Raw genomic sequence first — 20,807 nt, 5'->3', positions numbered from 1 at the left:
ATTCCACGTTCTTTCAAATAAGAGAACGTCTCCATTAAAAATGAAAAGAACATACAGTTAGAATTTTAAGTGTATTCTTGCTTATGGAATTTTATTATTACAAATATATATATATATGTATGTATATGCATGAGCGTTATTTGAAATCATCTATCCAGGATAATTTCAATTTGAGAAGATTTTGAATTATTTTTAATAGTTTTTCAATATTTAACTGTTTATATCCTAAAAGAGTAATGCCACTATAAGATTTACAGATTTAAATCTTTTGAATCCTTTAAGTAACCTGCTTTCCTATTTAATAAAACATAACTCTAAGTCTCGTTACATTTCTCACAATTTTTTTCAAAATATAAATTAACGGCTTCTAAAACATTGCAATGGATTAAATATTTAGTAAAATAAATCTTTGTCAGACATGTTAAATAAAAAAAGTTTTATTCGAATCATATACATAAATAAAAAATAAACAAAAGTGACAATAATCTTGCACATATCAGCTATCACAATGTTTCAACAAGGCGGCGATACAGCTTCATGTACCCATCTGCAATAACCTTAACTGCATACAAAGTTAGAAGTACTTTAAACGAAAAACAACACATTTATTTAATACTATAAGGGAACAAAGTAGGCGTTATTATGAAAAACACGTAAATACTTCTGATATACTAGGCAGACTTTCGCTATTGAGCTTTTCAGTTAATCTACACAATTAGATTTTAATTGTTTACTCTTTTTACTAAGTTTTATCAATGGAATAAAAGCATGGTGGTCTACTAACAGTAACTCCAGTATGAAAGTTTAAATACAGAAAAAATCTTATTACTAGAATTTAGAAAAATGTAATGCTATTAAAAGCATTCAGATTTATTTATATACAGGTGCGCAAAATATTGATATAAATCTCATTTTGTAATCCTCATATTGTATATTTTAGTTAGAAAATTTTATTAAAATTTTAATAAATTAATAAAAGCTTTCAAAATATTCTTCTTAACAGATTTAAAATCATATTTAATCCTAATATAGTTTTAAGAGAGAAATCTCAATTTAATTTCCATAGCATAAAACTAAGATTTATCTGTTATTTAAAAGTGAAGAGAAAACAAATTCCATAAACACATGTTTGAAATAATTGGCTGGATAATCGTCCTTAATAATAGCAAATTTAATGCAAATTTTTTGGTGTTAGTCGAAAAGAAAATTTAAGGTTTATACTTAAAACGTTGAATAAATACATGCTTAAATAACAGTATGTATTTATTCAACGTGGTAATTATTCACTATATCACTATTATATCAATAATTAGCTCAATAATTATTTTTACTAATACGGAAGAATTTCGGAACGGGCTTATATTATCTTTGAAAAAAAAAAAAAAAATACTTTTCTTTCGAGAGAAATTTAAGAACTATTCAAAGCACGTAGTATAGAATTTTCAAAAAGAATCTATAACAAATTTCAGATAATTTTATCAAAATAGTATAAAAAAGCTAGACAGCCTAAGCAAAAAAAGGTGCTGCATGTCTTTTAATGAAACTAAAAGACAAATAGAAAGAAAGCATTTAAATTTAAAAAGATTTCTGAGACTCAAACTTATTACGACAAAAAGTCTTGTGCTCAATATCTGATATTTTTATAGTGCATAAACTAATATACTGCTAGATACGTTTAGGAAATTAAAGAAATGTGACAATGGTAATTAAGTGTTACGAACTTTAATGAAAGGAGAGAAAACGCTAAGAAATAAGTCTAATTGCTTAACCCTCTAAGAGGCAAGGTCGTGTATATACGGCCTAGAATATTTTTACTTTATCTGTAAGAACGTATATATACGTGCATATTAAAATACGTCAAAGAAATTAAGGCAATATATCAAAAGAAAACAAATCCAGCTCTGAAATACCAGGAGAGTTTTTACATTAAAATCACAAAAATAATTTGTTCTCGAAGTAGTTTTAGAAAATTTTTGCTTTCTTAGGCCAGGGTTTCTTAGGGAAAACCCTGGCCGCTCAGAGGGTTAAAGGCAATAAAAATTTCAATATTTCACATAATTATCCTAAACTGGTAATGAATAATTTAAATTTACTTTTAAATGGTTTGACCCAAGATAAGTAGAGCGAATAAAGCTTAAAATTACATCTTTTTTTTTAACAAATTTATGACTTGCTATCATAGGCAGGTAGGTACCTTAAACTGTACCGCCGCTTTGCAGTCTACAAGTAAATATTTATTAATCTAGGCGTTTGTATGTTATAAAGGATACCCGAGGGCTTGGAAGGCGGCAAGAGGCTTAGCTCGTACGTATCCAAACTGTGGTGGTACAGCAGCAAAAGGGGGTAGCAGACTAGCATAATTTCTGACAGCATTCACATAGCCCTTCCCCTGTACGAGGTTGGTATAGTACGCAGGTGGTGGTGGTGGAGGAGGTGGAGGCCCATAAGCAGCGAAATTCTTGGAAACGGGAGCAACTCCAATTGGGGCGGCTGCCACAGGAGCAACTGGTCTGTAATAAGCTGGAGGTGGTGGCGGAGGTGCTGCTACTGGAGCTGGAGCAAAAGCAACTGGTGCAGCTGGTGCTGGAGCAGAGTAGATGTAATTGTACTGTGGTGGAGGTGGCGGAGGTAAAGCTTTAACAGGTTGAACGGGTATCGCCGGTGCTGGTTGCGGTGGCGGTGGTGGTGGTGGCAGTGCCACTGGTGCCACGGGAGCAGCTGGGAGAACAACAGCGGGTTTGTTTATTGTGGCAGAAGCTGGGTCTTGAGGGGCTACACCAGGTTCATTAGATGTTACGTCTGCTCGAAATCCATTTGCATCTGCGACGTATCTGACGATCCTTAGACGTCCGTCAGCATCTCTTAAGCCAAATGAACCTATTTTGTTACCAGCAGCATCACCTGTTTCTCTTCGAAACGAGGATCCGGAAGGATGTCCTTCGCTGTAACCAAAATCATAACTACCAATACCCTGTGAAAGTAATATAAAATTTTATTCACTGTGTTAATATTTCATCATAAATATATTCCACATATTAATCATAAAAATAACCAATGCATGGGTTTTAGTGATGTATATTCTTAATCAAAAACCAAAAATATACAATCATTCATATAAGAGACCCTATTGGAACATCATATCATAATATTCGAAATCTTCTGTAACCGCTAAATTTAAAACTACTCTTGATGAATAATTGTGAGGAGAAATTGTATTGTATCACGAGAAACCGAAGTTACGGAAGTTCGCAAACTTTGAAGCCATATATATACTTGAACTGAATATTATAATACTGATACTTTAACTAAACTAACCTTCTTTCATTACCTTGTAATTAATTTAAGTTAAAATGAGATTTAAATTCTGAGAAAGTCTATGGTAAGAGATTAAACAAATTACAAAATAATTAGAAAATACTCAGAGTTAATTGTATAGTTAATTACATTCATTTATTAGCCGAAAGGAAATGTTGAGATTAAGCATTGTGATCCGAACATGAAACGTGTCTCTCCATCTTTTTGTTTAATCTAATAGGAACTTTCGAGCAATATAAATCTGGTTTATCTAATCCTAGAGTAATTAGGGTCAATTATAGGTTAAAAGGTATTATAGGCATTTCACCGTGGCACCTGTCGGGATGTAAGTGGTTTGAGCCTATAGCGGTTGAAGTAGATGGCCTATAATTTGAATAACAGAAGTGATTTGTTTCGCTTCCCGCTTTAATTTTGTAATGCCGCCTCAATTAAAAATGCTATGAATAGTACAGATTTGTACTAACTTAATCTGCCTTGTGGTTTTCTCTCTTCACACTTTTAAGCGGGACAGCATACAAGGAATTATCGCCTTTTTTCATGCGCGATCATATAATGTAAGTAGTTAGCGTGATAAATTAACAAACTGGTTCAGTTCTTCACACTTTTCGTTCCAAAAAGCCACAAATTTCTACTACGTGAATTAAATTAAGGCAAGTAAGCTAATGTATAATAAGACTTTGTAAGTTATTCATTTTGTATTTACATTTTTCTTTTATATAAGATTACTTCAGAGGTTCGTTATTTTAATTGAATTAGGACTATTTTATATCATACGGAACATTTTATATAACGAATCAGTAAGAAAAATGCGTGATTTCAAGTTTTTCAGAGCGTGATAATCATCAGAGTGTGACTTAAGGGGACTCATACACCTTAAACCCCTCATGATCTTTGAATATGTGACTGTTGCAAGAATTTGAATATTTTATTTATTTTAAAAGCAATTACTTCCAACTTTTTACAGCTGACTGCATAATATAGCTGCTTTGGAAACTAGTAACCAGAAAGTTTGTGTTGCCACAAATATTTTTGTAATTTAATCCTCTTTGTGACAAAATATTTCGCCATGTTTCCACCTAGCGCGCATGATATTTTAAAAATGGCTAATGGTACATTATTGAAATTTGATGGAATTCTTTATGTGGGCACTATTTTCGAACTGAACCAACAATCTGATAAATATTTTTATATTGAAAAATTTTATGGACGAAAACGTTACAAATTTTGTTAATAAAATACATTTTATAAACTCAACTCAAAATAAAATAAAACTTGAACATGAAATTTTTAGAATTTTAGGTTCACAGTAGTTTCCAAATGTTATAAAACCTATATATTAAATATGGAATTAAATTATGAAACAGAATGTTTTAAACTGTGCGCGCAAGTTGGAAACATGACGAAAAATGTTGTCACAAAGCGGATTAAATTATAAAAATATTTGTGGCAACACAAACTTTTTGGTTACTAGTTTCTAAAGCAGCTATATTATGTAGTCAGCTGTAAAAAGTTGGTAGTAATTGCTTTTAAAATAAATAAGTTATCCCAATTCTTGCAACAGTCACCTATTCGAACATCTTATGGGTTTTAAGGTGTATGAGTCCCCTTACTAAGACTGGCAAATTCGCGTAGTTTTATCATCACGTTATTCGAGACAGACAAAAGTTTTGAGGGAAAATAATAAAAATTACTCTGATTAGTAAAGTTGTGATTTATCGTTAACGCATTTTATAAAGTACAGAAACATTTTTAGTGGTATAAACAATCTCTGCAAGATTTGTATTAATTTCTCAGAGGGTAGTATATTTCATTAATATTATTTATAAGCTGCAAAAAGACATTATACATACACACAAATCCAAAATACTTTATACTAGCTCGCTACGATAATATCTAACTTCCATGTTACCAGAATAATGGGTTCTATAATGGATAATGGTATTTGATATTCCATTTCATTACGTTATTTTCTAAGGATGCTTAGGAAATCGTTTCTTTTGCAAGTATTTATATTTTACCAGCATTAAGAATATTTTCTTAGTAAAAAAATAAGTATTTGAAGAGGGGATGAATTTTCTTCGGATGTTATTTAAAATGTACCTACTTTCTATCAAAATACAAGTAGTAGTATTTAAATAGATATTTCCTTATAGGTGTGAATATGAATTTTTAGATTTGCGTTACATGTTTTAAAATTTAATTTCTGTATTCACTGCTGTACTTGTGCGAAGCAATATTTTTTCTAGAAGGAACACAATAGAATCTATGCAAAGAAAAAAACTGGTGGTTTTCAACATTAGGTATTGCAAAGTTTAATATCTGATTACATCATATGATTACATCTTGCTAATTAACTAAAATAATTCTAATACAGCTTTTAAAGAAATATTAGCGAGTGAGTCATAATAAAAACAACAGTAATGGTAATTAGAAAGTTGCTAGGAAAACAACTGTAGCGTTTTTCTATTTGGGTAATGATACGTCGGTTTATGATTTATGCTAACTACAAGATTACATTTTGTTCAGAACAGATGCAGATGCCTAAGTTAATTATAATTAAATAATACAAAAAGTTATAAAAAGTCTAACTGAAGCGAACAACAAATGCACCTTCAAGATTTGAGTACTATTACGTATATTTAAGACTTCCATTGGTCAGAAGATGGCGCTACGTTAGCTCTGTTCTGCGTAAAGCACCAATCACAGGTTTCAAATCGATATGTGCATGCAAATTATAACTGGATGTCATAATAATTAACAATTTAGATAATTTATCATTTAAATTATTTACTTATTAATTTATCATCATGATTTGTAATTAATTTAAAACATTGAATCATCATTCTTTGGTATAATTATGAATAACATAACTCTCAGTTACGGGAATCAACAACCGAAAAGAATCGGAAAAACTTTAAACTTTCTGCTTTTTTCTTGCTTTAAACTTTCTGCAATCGTGGGCTTTCCTGTGATCATTCTCATATAGAAATATATTCAAATCACACTACAAAATTATGCTTAATTATTTAATTAACAAGGTAAAATCCTTTGAAGTAGTATATGTCTCTCAAAACCTGCAACATTGTAAATGCAGACTTCGCGTGAGGTTACAAAGACGCTAAATATTCATTTAAAATTAAATGCAGTTTAATTGATTGAAGAGGCAAAGCACACGAGGGCCCTGTAACAGCTTTAAATAATATTAAAATCTTGTAGTTTAAATAATTTAAATAGATGAACATTAAGGTATTTGTGAATGGGAATATTTGAAACCAGACTCGAGTGCCTCGTGCGACTCTCGCACGAAGAATGTAATTTATTTTTAAATGTTAGAATATGTTTTTTTTTTCTTGTTTGTATGTCGCCATTTTTTTGAGTGTTAAATAAAAGTTATTGCTGTGTTCCATCATTGGAGTTGCTTCATTTCGCCAATGAAGTATCACAGCCCTGTCGCTAAAGAAGACGGATGCTTCTTGGAGTATATAATTTGACTGGATCGTATTCAATCTGCATATGATGAAAACCATAAAAATTCCCATGTAATCAGCCAGTTCGCGATGACATAAATCCGTCGAGTTACCGGCTTTCAGAGGACTTTTAACCACTCGGCGGCTCATGGGCCATTTAAAGATAAAAATTCCTTTTCTAAAGTTGGTTTTATTTAAGTAAACAATGTTTGGAGGCACCGGCAAGATCGAATAATCGTGCGTATTTTTATTTTATTAGTTCATCATTGAACATAATATTAGTGATACCAGATTATTACCTCCTGTTAATTTTGAATTGCTTTATGTTATTAGTTCATCACTGAACGCAATATTAGCGATACCAGATTATAACTTCCTGTTGATATTGAATTGCCTTATTTTATTAGTTCATCACTGAACGTAACTTCCTGTTGATATTGAATTGTCTTATTTTATTAGTTCATCACTGAACATAATATTAGTGATACCAGGTTATTACTTCCTGTTGATATTGAATTGCTTTATTTTATTAGTTCATCACTGAACGTAATATTAGTGATATCAGGTTATTACTTCCTGTTAACACTGAACTGCCTTATTTTATTAGTTTATCACTTGAACGTAAACTTAGTGATACCATTTTAATGCCATTTCGACTAGAGCTCAAAGGAAAAGAAAAATAGCTGAAGAGCAGATCTTGGAACCGATGAAGGAAGAAAATAAAGCATCCAGAGATGTATTTGAAGAAGAAGTTAAATCACCAGAATTAAAAGAGGAAGATGTTCACGAAAATTTAAAAAACGATAAAGAAATTAATATTGAGAATCATTTTGCAATGCAGCGTTATCATCATCTTTCGGCTTTTGATTTAATATCAAAGCCGCTACTAATAGATGAAGAAAACAATTGTCGAAAGCAAATGTCAAATGAATATTATCCGAAAGGCACAGATGAACTGAGGAAAGGCTTTGCTGTGAATTATAGCCGAGGAACTGGTCCACCATGGAAGAGATCTAGGCGCCGTCAAGGAAAAAAAAGAACACTAATTTGAACACTGGTAATTTGGAAACTTATGAGAGAAGTTATCTTTTCTCTTTAAGCAATTCAGCAAGCCGAGCTTATAAACTTTCGAATTTTACAGAACTTTTCCCTTCGGCAAAAGCCTCTCCGTTGGGGGAGAGGTTGTAACAGCTTTAAATAATATTAAAATCTTGTAGTTTAAATAATTTAAATAGATGAACATTAAGGTATTTGTGAATGGCAATATTTGAAACCAGACTCGAGTGCCTCGTGCGACTCTCGCACGAAGAATGTAATTTATTTTTAAATGTTAGAATATGTTTTTTTTTCTTGTTTGTATGTCGCCATTTTTTTGAGTGTTAAATAAAAGTTATTGCTGTGTTCCATCATTGCAGTTGCTTCATTTCGCCAAAGAAGTATCACAGCCCTGTCGCTAAAGAAGACGGATGCTTCTTGGAGTATATAATTTGACTGGATCGTATTCAATCTGCATATGATGAAAACCATAAAAATTCCCATGTAATCAGCCAGTTCGCGATGACATAAATCCGTCGAGTTACCGGCTTTCAGAGGACTTTTAACCACTCGGCGGCTCATGGGCCATTTAAAGATAAAAATTCCTTTTCTAAAGTTGGTTTTATTTAAGTAAACAATGTTTATCATAATTAAAACGTTTTGTTTTAAAGAGATATCAAACATTGATGCATATGGCGCATTTTAGCGAGAAAGAAGAAGGTAAAGGTATGGGGGACACCAGCGATGTACTATAGGTCAATTGGTAATCCCTTCCCATACTAACTCTTTGAAAAAAAAGGGGGGTGTAATTGCAAGTTTTATAAGAATTTGCATAGACTGAAGCTTTTCAAAAGGTCTAGAGTTTGCCTATAATGGTACATCGTGCAATTCCACGGTACGCCCCGCATCCAGTATTTATTAAAAATAATGGTGTAGGGCATAAGTAGATTACAAAACAGTCGGAATACAATTTGAGATTCACAAGATAAATGGAACATCTGATTTGGTGCAACGAAAATAGGAGATAAACATAATTAATAAATAAATAAACATAATGAGATAATTATAATTAGTACTGGCAACACAATGTGAAAATGAATTGTTATAATAATGCTAAAGAGGTGGGTGTCCATGGGTTATTTCAAATATATTGGTTTATTGCAGTTTATAAAGTTCACGAGCGGATCCATTTTGTCCATAATCACAGCATGTAAAAGTTCACTAAGTTTAAACTGTATGTGGACTTACACTTGGCAGAGATCTAGGCCGTAGGAAGAGAGTCGTTGCATAATTTTCTGAAACTTTGGATATTGATGTTTATATTTAATTAAAAACCTTTGAAATGCCAGGAGGTCAGTTCTTGGTGACTTTATGTGAATATCCTTGGTTCAGGGGCATGAGAAAGTGTAATGATCAGGAGTTCCCTGTTCCCCACATATACAGATATCAGAATTTGCCAAATTTCTTGCGTAGAAATATGTGGGGAAGGGTCCATGTCCTGTCATAAAGTAATTTTAGTGAAGGATTCAAGTTCAGAGATGCGAAGCTTACATTGGGGATGAGGTTATATGTGCGTCTTCCCTGTGGAGCATTGTTCCACAAATCTTGCCAAGATTTTGAAGCAGCGAGAAAGAAGAAGGAATTCATTCATAGCACCATTAAATAACACCCTTGTTGCCGCAAATAGGATGGACTCATCACACATTATTTAATTTTCTAAGCAGCTGTAATGACCGAAAACTAAATAAAACAAATACGAAAAAAAAAAAAAATCTGAATGAATTTTAAATTACGTCCAAAGGGGCGTTTTTTTAACGTTTTGAGTGTTACCTTTATTTATTAAATATCATGTTCTTTGCACTTAAACCATAAAATTCAGTTCAAGAGCAATATCGCAAAATAATGTTAAATTAAGCATATCTTTAGAATTTCCGATATACACAGTCTCGCGAGCTGGAGATAAAAGTATTTTTTTTTCTATATAACGTTGCCATTTCTCGCTTTTAAAGCATTGAGTTTGTAAATCAAAAATTCGTTAAAGTTTTACAAAATATAAAATCTATAATGAAACAAATTCCAAATTTGTGATTTCAGATGCCCATATTCGCAGTAGGATTTCGTCCTTCAAAATTCGATGGCTCTATGTACCATTGTTTTATCAAAATGCGAGAAATAGACAATCATTTATGCAGATTTTTCATTGTTTAATTTCTTCAAATATAATGCAGGACTCTAACATTTTGCGGCAACAGTTTGAAAAGTGAACCGACGTTTATGAGTCCGACGCAAAATCGCAAAACGAAAACAATAGTCCTTCAGGGACAAAGCCCTTTGGACTAAAAAATAGAATGGATGCCGCTGTTAAGTACAGCACAGATCATTAACATTCAATTTAAATGCTACGTCCAAACAACAAGCATAGCGAAAGAAAATAAACTGCAAGCTTCATAAAAAAGGTAAGTAAAACAAATTCAAGGAACAAATGTGTCACAGCTTCTATAATAAAAATTAAAAAATGTTACAAAGGCAAGTTATAATAAATAGTCAATAGATACAAATGGATTTCAACACTAAATGATAATACATAATATTTAACTTAGAATAAGTAACACGAATTAATTTAAAATATAGGACAATTACGCAAAGATCTCAATGGTGGTCCGTCGTTCCGAGTAAACACTAGTGTCTTGAAGGACTACTTACGTCTTGGTTATTGAAAGTGACTGCAGCTCCCACGTCGTCCGGATTTCTGGGCGTGAGGATGACAGCTGCTTGACAACTGAAGAGCAAAGTCAACAGCACCCAAATCTGTGAGGAGGAAAAAAAACAGGAATTTCAAACATGCAAAGAAGCAAGGAATAGGTGTCATTAATCAATTAGATTCTCGTCCTCGAACTGTAAGCGAGGCTGTGTGCCCAATAGCAGCTTGCATGTTTAACAATAAATGTTGTAAATAAGGGAAATGAATGTATAAGCTAAAGAGCTTAAACAGCTTAAAATTTATAATTTAGAAGAAAACGATTATACCATTCTGAAAAAAAAAAAAAAAAATACACAAAATGAATTTTAAAAATAAAGAAACCCATTATATTTTAGAATTAAGTAATACGCAAGATGAAAGGTAAAAATTATTTGAAAAATTGTTTTAGATATACAGTACCCCGCTTAACGCGGGGGTTACGTTCCATCAAAGTAGAGCGTAATGCGAAACAGCGCTAAACGAGGCTATCTTAACATGTAAATATTGGGGTTAGGGGAAGATGGCTAGGAAATTGGTTAGGTATTAAATTTAAAAAGTATGTTTTTTTAATAAAAATAAAACCAAACATTTATTTCTTAAAGCCCAAATTAATACCACATTATTATTTCTTGCAAAAATAAAAACAAAATATAAATAACAAAACGAATATTCTTAAAAAAAAACAAATAAAATTCTAAGTCAGTCATATTTAGTTAGCCTTCCGCGTTTTCAGTGTTCTGCCTTTTTGTGACAAAAGCATCTAATGTTGTTTGCCTTTTAATTTTTCCTTGTTCTCTTAAAAGTTCTTCATAAACGGATAGAGCATCTCTAACACCACGCCTTACTTTTGAGCTCCTGTCAAAATTCGGATCATTTTCAATGAATTGATCCATTATTTCAGTTATGGTAGACAAACTCCTTTTTACAAAGGCCATCGAAAGTTCTTTTTGCTCTTCTTCTGAATCACTGCTGTCAACATTTTTGTTTTCTTCTTGTTCAGTTGATTCCTTGAGCTCATCGTTAGAAAGACTAGCCGCTGCTTCTTGAATTATTTCTTCGACATCTTCCACATTTACCCCTTCAAAATATGTCTGTACAATACCGCACCAAACAAGAAATACAAGTACACTCTTTCGGATATGTATTTGAAACCTATCGCTGCATAATATTTCGGGGAATCCCCGTATGCTGCGAGCGATTTCGTGGAATCCCCGGGTTGAAATAAAAGAGCGCTAAACCGAAACAGCGCTAAACGAAACAGCGTTAAGCGGGGTCTTACTGTACCCGAAAAACCCAAAATATGAAAACGCAAACTGATTATTCCTATTTTAATGATTCAATCGACTCGTCAACGGGTAATATTTTAAAACATAAAAACCTGAACAATTAAAGCGTACTGAAATCATGGTTCTTTCCTCATTATGAGCAAAATTAAATAAAATTTAAAAAAAACCTGAAAGTTTTCAGATTTTAAATTACGTTGTAAGGATCCTAAGTTTTACTAACGTTTATTTTATTTTAAATCTTTACCATCATTTCTTATTTTCTACTTCCGGCCAGAATTAAACGCTTTAACTTATTTATGTAAATTGTCTTGCTAACGTCAAGTACTTAAGTTGTGGCTTTTTGCCAAGCAAGAGAGAGGAAGGAGTTATTGGAAGCGAACCGCTTGCCATTGTAGTTTTACGAGTTTTCACTCGGTTGCTGGTTGCCTTCAAGGCCAGAGGTTTAGTCCTCTTGATAATTGCAAACGTATCGTAGTTTTAGCAGCTCGGCGTACTACATACGGACCTTTGTTAAAATAAAGGCCAATCTTAATGCTAGGCACTTGTATACCAATTCAAAGTTAGTTTTAGTTAGAGTTTTAGTTAGTAGTTTTTATATTCTTACGTTCAGACCACAAGTGGTTGGTCTCTGTATCCCGAAGTTCGGGAATACCTGCAAAGATAGAAAATAAAGGGTTTCGTATACCCTTCCTGCTTGTATTGTCTACTTCACAATTTCTTGAACATAGCTTGAGTAAGCTCCCTGTTCCGAGTCAGGATCATTCATGTTTCCAAAGCAAGTCAAAAGAAACACAAGAGTCCTGATAACGTCCGAAAGGGCGTTTTTTAACGTTTTGTGTATTACCTTTATTAAATATCATGTTCTTTGCACTTAAACCATAAATTTTTTCACTGGCGTTTTCCAAACTCCCAATGCATTTCAAAACGTCCGAGATATCATGCTTTTGTCACGTTACGAAATGTCGGGAACGTTATAAGGTATTTCTCCCACCTTCCTAGAGTCCTTCGTGGTGTAGTGGTTCTGCACGCTGGGCCGGTATTCCAGAGGTCCGTGGTTCGATTCCCGGCGAAGGCGATTGCTTATTTTTCTTGTCTGCTTCCAATTAACCTAATGACTCTACAACCTTTATCATCAGGAAAGTCAGAATTTACTTTTACCATCTTTAAATGTTAATTTGCGATCACAATGTATTCATATTTTCCATCGTCATACCTCTACGGGTAGCTTTGAACAGTTTTCTGGCAACACTTCCTAATACCCCTCCCCCCATCTCGTTAGAACTTTTTTTTTCCAATGGCAGATTGTGAACAGTTACAGGGTAACACAGTCCAGTAATCTACACAAGGCCAGATTTGGTGGTCTCTTTATTATGGAGGCACCTAATAGGTGGGCCACCATCACCTTCTATGAAGGGACGGACAGTTACAACCATACCTTCTCCGGGATTCGTACCCAGGCTCTTCGGTATCGACGTCAGGCTTCCCTAACCACTATACCGTCTGGGCGGCATCTCGTTAGAACTACACTTTCGAATCTGCATTGCTGTGTAATTTACCTCCTATATGTTTGTTTCTCTAATTTTGAATCACCGTGTGCAAAACATACTTGGCTGTGCTTTCTTAATAATCGTTAATTTCAGCTTTTTATTTTTGTGTTTCATGTGTAGTAAACGTAAGTCACTTTAAACTAAGTGTTATGTCTGAGATTTATTACCCAATGCGTTATAGCTTTCAGAACAGATAAGAGGTATCACGTCATTAGAAAAGACGAGTGGCTTATCAAGCAGCGTTCAAACCTCCTAGAAAGTGCTGAGAAGCCGTTGTTGGTGTGGATTAACAAGAAGCAGTTCAAAGGCAATTCAGTGTAAGCTATCATAAAGGTAAACTACGGTTATATTATTTACCAATGTTATTTATTAGAAAAATTGATTTTTATTTTGATATTTTTTTGGGGAGGTGCGGAACGGATTAACTGCATTTCCAGTATTATCAATGGGGAAGTTTTTTTCTAGATACGAGAAATTTGCTATACGAGCTCAATGCTGGAACGAATTAAACTCGAATTTCGAGGTTCCGCTCTATAGAGGCTATTATTCTATTATAATCTATAAAGGCTATTATGTCTATTTAGGAACTGAATCATCCATGCATCGATTTCGGCTAAGGTGTTTAAATATTTACATATCTCGCACCACAAAAAAGCTATATTTTCCACAGTGTTACACTAAATAAACAATTCTACTCAATAAGGCTTAACAGTAATAACCGACAAAGATCATCTTTACTTGCATGGGAAAACATGATTTCAAGAGAAATCAGCATTTGTATTTATAAATCTAGATACACTGCAATTGCTAGTCTAATTGTAATCACTAATTGCTATGATTATTAGTAAAACTAATTTTTACTTTTGTGGAAATTTCAGTTTATATTTTTTGCCAAAGAGGTTTTGTCCCTGAAGGACTATTGTTTTCGTTTTGCGATTTTGCGTTGAATCACTATAAATGCCCGTTTCACTTTTCAAACTGTTGCCACCAAATGTAAGAGTTCTGCATTATATTCGAAGAAATTAAATAATGAAAAATCGTCATAAATGTATGCATATTTCTCGCATTGTGATAAAACAACGGTTCATAGAGCCATCGAATTTTGAAGGACGTAATCCTGCTACGAATATGGACATGTGGAAGACCAAATTTGAAATTTGGAGTTTGTTTTATTATTGATTTCATATTTTGTAACACTTTAACGAATTTTTGATTAACAACTCAAGGGTTTCAAAGCGAGCTATGGCAACACTCTATGGGGGGGGGAAGAAAAGCTTTTATCTCCAGCGCACGGAACTGTGTATCGGAAATTGTAAAGATAGGCTCATTTTAAAATTATTTTACGACATTGCTATTCAACTGAAATTTATGGTTTAAGTACAAAGAACATGATATTTAATAAATAAAGGTAACACACAAAACATTAAAAAACGCCCTTTTAGACGTAATTTAAAATCTGAAACCTTTCAGATTTTTGTTTTTTTAATTTTAGCTTTTAAACATTTTAAGCTTGCTACTAAACAGGAGTATATAGTATACTTTTTCATTTCAAAACTTTTGTTGCTTTTCTGTTAAAGATTTTAAGAACGAATTTCTCTATTTGTTATTTTTAATTTTATTATATGTTTGTTAGATTAAATTTTTAAAAAAAATTTCATTTTTTAATGTGTTGGATTACTTCTGTTTTATATGTTTTTGGACTCGATCCACTCAAATTGAAATTTTTTATTATTTTTTAAACTTTTACGCTTTTTTGTGAAATGCTCTTTAATTTTTTAGTCCAGCCAGCATGCTTCCAAAATTTGCATTTAGTTTAGTTTATTTTTCAATTTGAAATTAAAAATATTGCATATAGTTTTGTTTTTTTCAAGTGTTGGATTATTACTTTTGCAAGTTTTGTTTCTTGGATTCGATCGATTCAAAATATTTTTTTTAATTGTATATTATTCGCAGTCTTTTTGAATTTGTTTATGTTTTTGATGCTACGATTTTTGCACTGTTTACTGTAACTCGTAGGTGTTGGACTGATAGAGACAAAGATTAATTTGATCGTTTTTCTAATATTAAAACCGGATATTTTATGTATTTACTTCTTTTGTTGTATCAACTTCCCTGATGTAACGAAAGATGCAAATAGCATTTTCCAGCATCGGTTTTGGCATGTCCCCACTTCTATTTCTTGAAGTTTTCCACTGTGCTTCTGGCCTTTTTGGTATTTGAATGTAGTTTATTCTGAACTGAATACAGGATGAATTTTAAACGTATTTTTGCTTTATTTTACATTATTACCACTATTTGATGTTGCTATCAGCGTACAGCTGAATTAGGTTTGAATTGTTTTTTACGTTGTACTTATTCCTTTTAAGTCGCTATCATATTCCTATATGAATGCTTTTGTTGACACAAGAGATATCATGTCCAGATAGCTAGCTACAAGTAGAGCCGTTGTACGACACTTGACAATAGATTAGCTGATCTTTCGTGTTTGTTGCTCCAAAAAGAGTCTGCTATCTCTACATATCTACAAAGACAAACTCTCTACAAAGATGTCTACAAATTTCTAGTTGACAGCAGAATGAAAGCAAATTTTTAGTTTACTCTCTCATTTTTTACTGGTTTTTCTTTTCACAATGCTGCTTTCCTGTGCCTCAGATATACAAATTACATTCAAGGAGCAAATTATATTATATTGCTGTAAAGTATTAGTAATAGACAATTGCTGTTTATCAGATGGAAAAATTTCCTAAAATGCAGCCGTTATAAATAATAAAACCTTTATTATCTGCAATACATACACTAATGTTTACAGTTATAAATATCAATAAATTCAAAAGTTTTTCCGAACTGTATAAGATGCTAGACGACAATGAACTTCTCAAAAGCATAACGTAGGAATTATTGGATAGAAAATTCATCTGATAGTATGACATGAAGAAAACAATTAATAAATCATTCAACTTTCATCGTTTTTCATCTATTTTCCAGTCTAGGGTTGTAAACTCATTTAAAAATGGCGTGATGTGGTAAGTTATTCTACAGAGATACTTTTGGCTTTGATTAATTAAAAGGTTGGCGTTATTGTTTTCAATAAAAATTAATATTCATTAAAGACTTAACAAAACAACTACATTCTATTTGACTGATCTATACAAGGCGAATAATTTCTAAGGGCAAACTAAATGAATTCTTTTAATTACAGCATTACTGGCAGTAACGGAAACTTAATAGCAGCGTGAAATGTTGCAGCATAGAAAAATTAATTACTTCTAGCAAGTAAAAATCCAGTAAAAGTGATATTTCTGACAAAAACATTCGATAACAAGACACTTCCTTATTTTAATTAACGAAATTGTCTCATGAATTAACTTTATGTAATAGTACCTGATATTTTTATTAAAAAATTAGTTGTGAAAATTAATTATATTAATAAAAAGTTATAATTTCTCCTTTCTGTACTCGATAATTACAGACATATCTTTATGAACACATTTGAACACTAAATATCTTATTTATCAAGGACAAGAAGTAACATCCTTTTCAAATAATCAAGACTAATCAATTTTATTTCATAAGCTATGTGAGGAAGTTAAATTTTGTTTAACCTTGTTTTTAATCTTAAGTGAATTTTTTAGCAAGGCTTATTAACTAAAATTTAAAACAGATAATACACCTACTCTTAGAAAATGCCAATAAGTAATTATCACTTAATTGGTACATGTATTAAACTCTTGGCACAATTTACCCATTTACGGAAATGTAAAATAAACTGTGGTCCTTCAGATTTATAAAGCATGTAATGAATCAAATTAAAGTAATCGAATCAGTTTTTCTGTTTCCTTGTAAATAGAAATATTTAATGCAAGCATAAAGTCAGGGTCGGATTTCTTTCATACATGTTCATGCAAAACGATATATAAATTAAAAAGGAATTTTCAAGTTTCCAAACTCTAAGTAACGGATTTCACTGAAAAGGAAACTACAACTTATAAATTATAGTTTTATAAATATTTTTCTTATATTTATAAATAGCAAAAATACATTCAGGTTACTATAACATAAAGCTATTTTTTTCACATCGAAATTTGAAAGAAAAGTTTCGCATAGGCAGTTTCAATATAGTTATGTCAGATATTATTTTCATAATCAGGTTTTATTTTTAATGCAGACTCTGTATTTAACTAATAAACTTAACAAAAAATTCTATGGTAAATATTTACAATATTTAACTTTACAAAAGTCTTTTTTTTCAGTATAAATACAGTATAAATGTTTTGTAGACTAATTTTCACAAAATGTAAATATTTTTCTTCGATTTAAGAATAAGAATAGAACTATAGCTTAGAAGTTGTTCAACAGCAGATCTTCTATTAATATTATGCTATCTTTCAAAATATTATCAAGACAAATGTTATAAAATTGTTCGCTTTGTCACATTGCTGAGTTTTCTACTGTTAAAATATGGAAAGTAGTGAAAAATCTAATGGTTCGTAAACGGGTAATATCTCGTAAAATTTGCGTTATTCAAATTTCTTTAAAAGGAACTATAACACTTCCTGGTGTTAAGGGGTATCAGAAACCCCTATACCGACAATGTTAAATTGGCCCTTTTCGATGAACCTTTTCTCAAAATCTGCTGTAGATACAAGCTTGAAATTTTTTTCTGTAATTAAAGTATACCTATCAGATTATACTGAAATGAGCTTTTGAAACATTTTGAATTTTAGAGTAAATTACAAGATATTTTGTTAGGCATAGTAAAACTTGGCACTTTTCTCACACAAAAAAATTAAATTTTTTTTTCTAAGTTTATTACAAAAAGCTCATTTCAATAAATATTAGGGAACCTAATAAATAAGACATAAAAAGTTTAGATACCTGTGAGCGGTAGTTCCTGAGAAAAGGTACATCGAGTTTAACCTTTTGAGGCCGGGGCTTTGGTAGCAGTAAAAGCTACCAAAAGACGGGAAATCTTGAACCGAATGCTTTCCCTCCGTTAAGAAATCACCTCCTATTTACAACAAAGATTCCTGTGTAGTTTAATGGATTCTCAGAGGGGTGCATCTATGTCGCAAAAGGGAGATCTTTGAAAGAGATAAGTGGTTGAAAACCCAGGGACGTCAAATTTGACATATCACCCCACTTTTCAGCCTGTAAAATGGGGGAAAAAGACATGGCCAATAAAGTGGACAACACCGTCCATTCAAACAGGCAATACAACTGCCAATATATTGGCCATCCGTCTACAAAATTTTTAAAAAATCACGTTTGGAGAAAAACGAGTTTTTATGTAAAAATCCTCATTGATCAAAGCAGTAGATGAGAAATTAAAACTAGATTTTTTACAGTTCCAATTTTCATAGAGATTAAAGAATGGTATTTTTAGAAAGATCAAAGTGTAGAGAATTTGAAAATGCAAAAATCCGAAATCACAATTTTTTGAAGAGTTTAGGATTCCAACTCCCCCCAAAATAATTAATCATTTCGTACACTATTCCCAATGATATTAATTTTTGTTAGTTTTACTTCTTACATTTACCATATTTTGCCTATCGTTAAAACTGAAAACCACCGTCATAGGAACTTACTCTACAAATTCTTTGTGAAAATATCCAAAAGAATTCAACTCACCTTCATGGTGTAGTTTGATAGAACACAAATTTAGAAACCGGAGTTATTCCGGATTGGGACTGCATTCGGAAGTACACAACCAGCGTCTTTTATATGGCAATGGTTCAGTGCTGAAGAAGGTACTCGTGACGTCACAGAAACCCCCCCCCCTTTTCTGATCAAACCAAAACTTAGTCATCATGCATATTTTCAGTCAAGTATTCAAGCATTTTGGTGTCACATCATTAAATGGAAGGTCAGTGGTGATAGCTTTCGACCTTCCACGTCAAACGCACTCCACATTTTTCGAATTAACCTACCCTCACCATTGTGCTATCTTCTGGAAAAGGGGCTTTTAGGTTCTTATTTACGATCTTGTCCCTATAAGCAATCAGATTGCTGAGGCATGCAGGCGAAGCAGTTTATCACCCATTGTAAAGAGAAAACCATTTTGGGTTAGTTTTGCAATTCAGTCATCCAGTAGAAAGGGTTCTGACTTGTGTTTGTTGATGTGAATCCTTTTGTTTGTTTGGCTTTTGTTTCAGAGTGTGAGTAGCATGTTTTTTTTCATTTACTGTTTTGCTTTTTAGAATTGGAATGTAATTTCGATTTCATTCGTCCCTTGACCCGTAAGAACTGGAGCTTCGGGTAGCGGAGAGAGTATATAGAGAAAGGAAAATGCAGCTTCACTTAACAGTAAAAGAATTTTTGACAATTCAAAAATTTTTTAGACTAAAATAAATGCCAAGAGATACCGATAGAATTTTTGGACTTTACATTTCCGCTTATATCTGATGTGTCACTTGATCGTAGCGGAATTAGTAAAATGGTTTTTTGAACAAGGGTAGATTCTGCCCTTCTGTCTGAATAGTTTGAAACCCTGCAAGCAATAAGAGCAAAACAAAGTGAAATTTTAGAAAACTGTTTGACAGGAACGAAGCTCATTCCTTGCATGGAATATAGTAGCCAATAATTTTAAATGCACACTGCGGAAAAAAAAAAAAAAAAAAAAAAATTGGACAGTTCTATATCTCCCGTTCTACTGAGCCGATTGACGAAATTCAACTTGCGTTTATCATGTCTCGAAAGCGCGACTTAGGATATATATTAGATTTATATATAGCATTGTTCTAACATGGGTATTTTGACACAAAATCGGACTTTTTCTGAAATAACATACAAATTATCTTCCATATTTCGATTCTGCGACTCACATTACGCCAAACTATCAAATTTTGTAAAAATCGCACGAGTAGTTTTTAAAAAATGAGCTCTCAAAATTTTAGCTCCACAGTGTTAATTGAATTTGGTATATATTTATTAATATCTCTTTTTGTATTAAGCTTATCTGATTCTTCCTTCCACATTTCAAAATTCAGGTTCATTCCAAATAAAATTCACCCCTTTTTTATGATTTATTTCTAAAATTTGTATTTTAAAATATTATTTAGAAATTTTTCAAAAACAATTTTGAATTATAATCTATGAAATTTTTACCATCATCTTAAAGTAGAAGTATTTCTAAGCATACCTTGCAAAAAATTACAATTTTTATTCAAAATTTCCGAAGATATACGTGAATTTATATACTGAAATTTATACTTGAAATTTGGCATATTTGTTGAAAGCGATAAAACATCAAATGTGGTTTAAACACTTTACTAAAATTATTCGGAAGTAGAAACAATGTGACTTTCTTTCCGCTCATACACAATGTAAAAAGGTAGGAACAAGGTGCGTTTTTTTCCGCTCCGGCATAATGGAAGGGAAATGAAAATTGGTTGCCATATATTAAGAAGTTCGCCAAGTG

At 32.2% G+C, this 20,807-nt stretch overlaps 1 protein-coding gene across 1 annotated transcript; it reads right to left on the bottom strand.

The window, feature by feature from the left end:
- Positions 1-421: 421 nt before the first annotated feature.
- Positions 422-19,306, bottom strand: LOC146995563 (uncharacterized). Its single transcript, XM_085824380.1, has 3 exons — positions 19,019-19,306; positions 10,521-10,625; positions 422-2,971 (listed from the first exon to the last, which is right to left on the bottom strand). The coding sequence occupies exons 1-3, from the start codon at positions 19,022-19,024 to the stop codon at positions 2,258-2,260; spliced, it is 825 nt and encodes a 274-aa protein (XP_085680506.1). The 5' UTR covers positions 19,025-19,306; the 3' UTR covers positions 422-2,257.
- Between the last annotated feature and the right edge of the window lie 1,501 nt (positions 19,307-20,807).

This window comes from Stegodyphus dumicola, chromosome 9 (genome assembly GCF_044657685.1).
Source record: "Stegodyphus dumicola isolate Sdum_Otavi_A_Nest chromosome 9, ASM4465768v1".
Classification (NCBI taxonomy): Eukaryota; Metazoa; Arthropoda; class Arachnida; order Araneae; family Eresidae; genus Stegodyphus; species Stegodyphus dumicola.
This window is presented reverse-complemented; position numbering and strand designations above follow the sequence as displayed.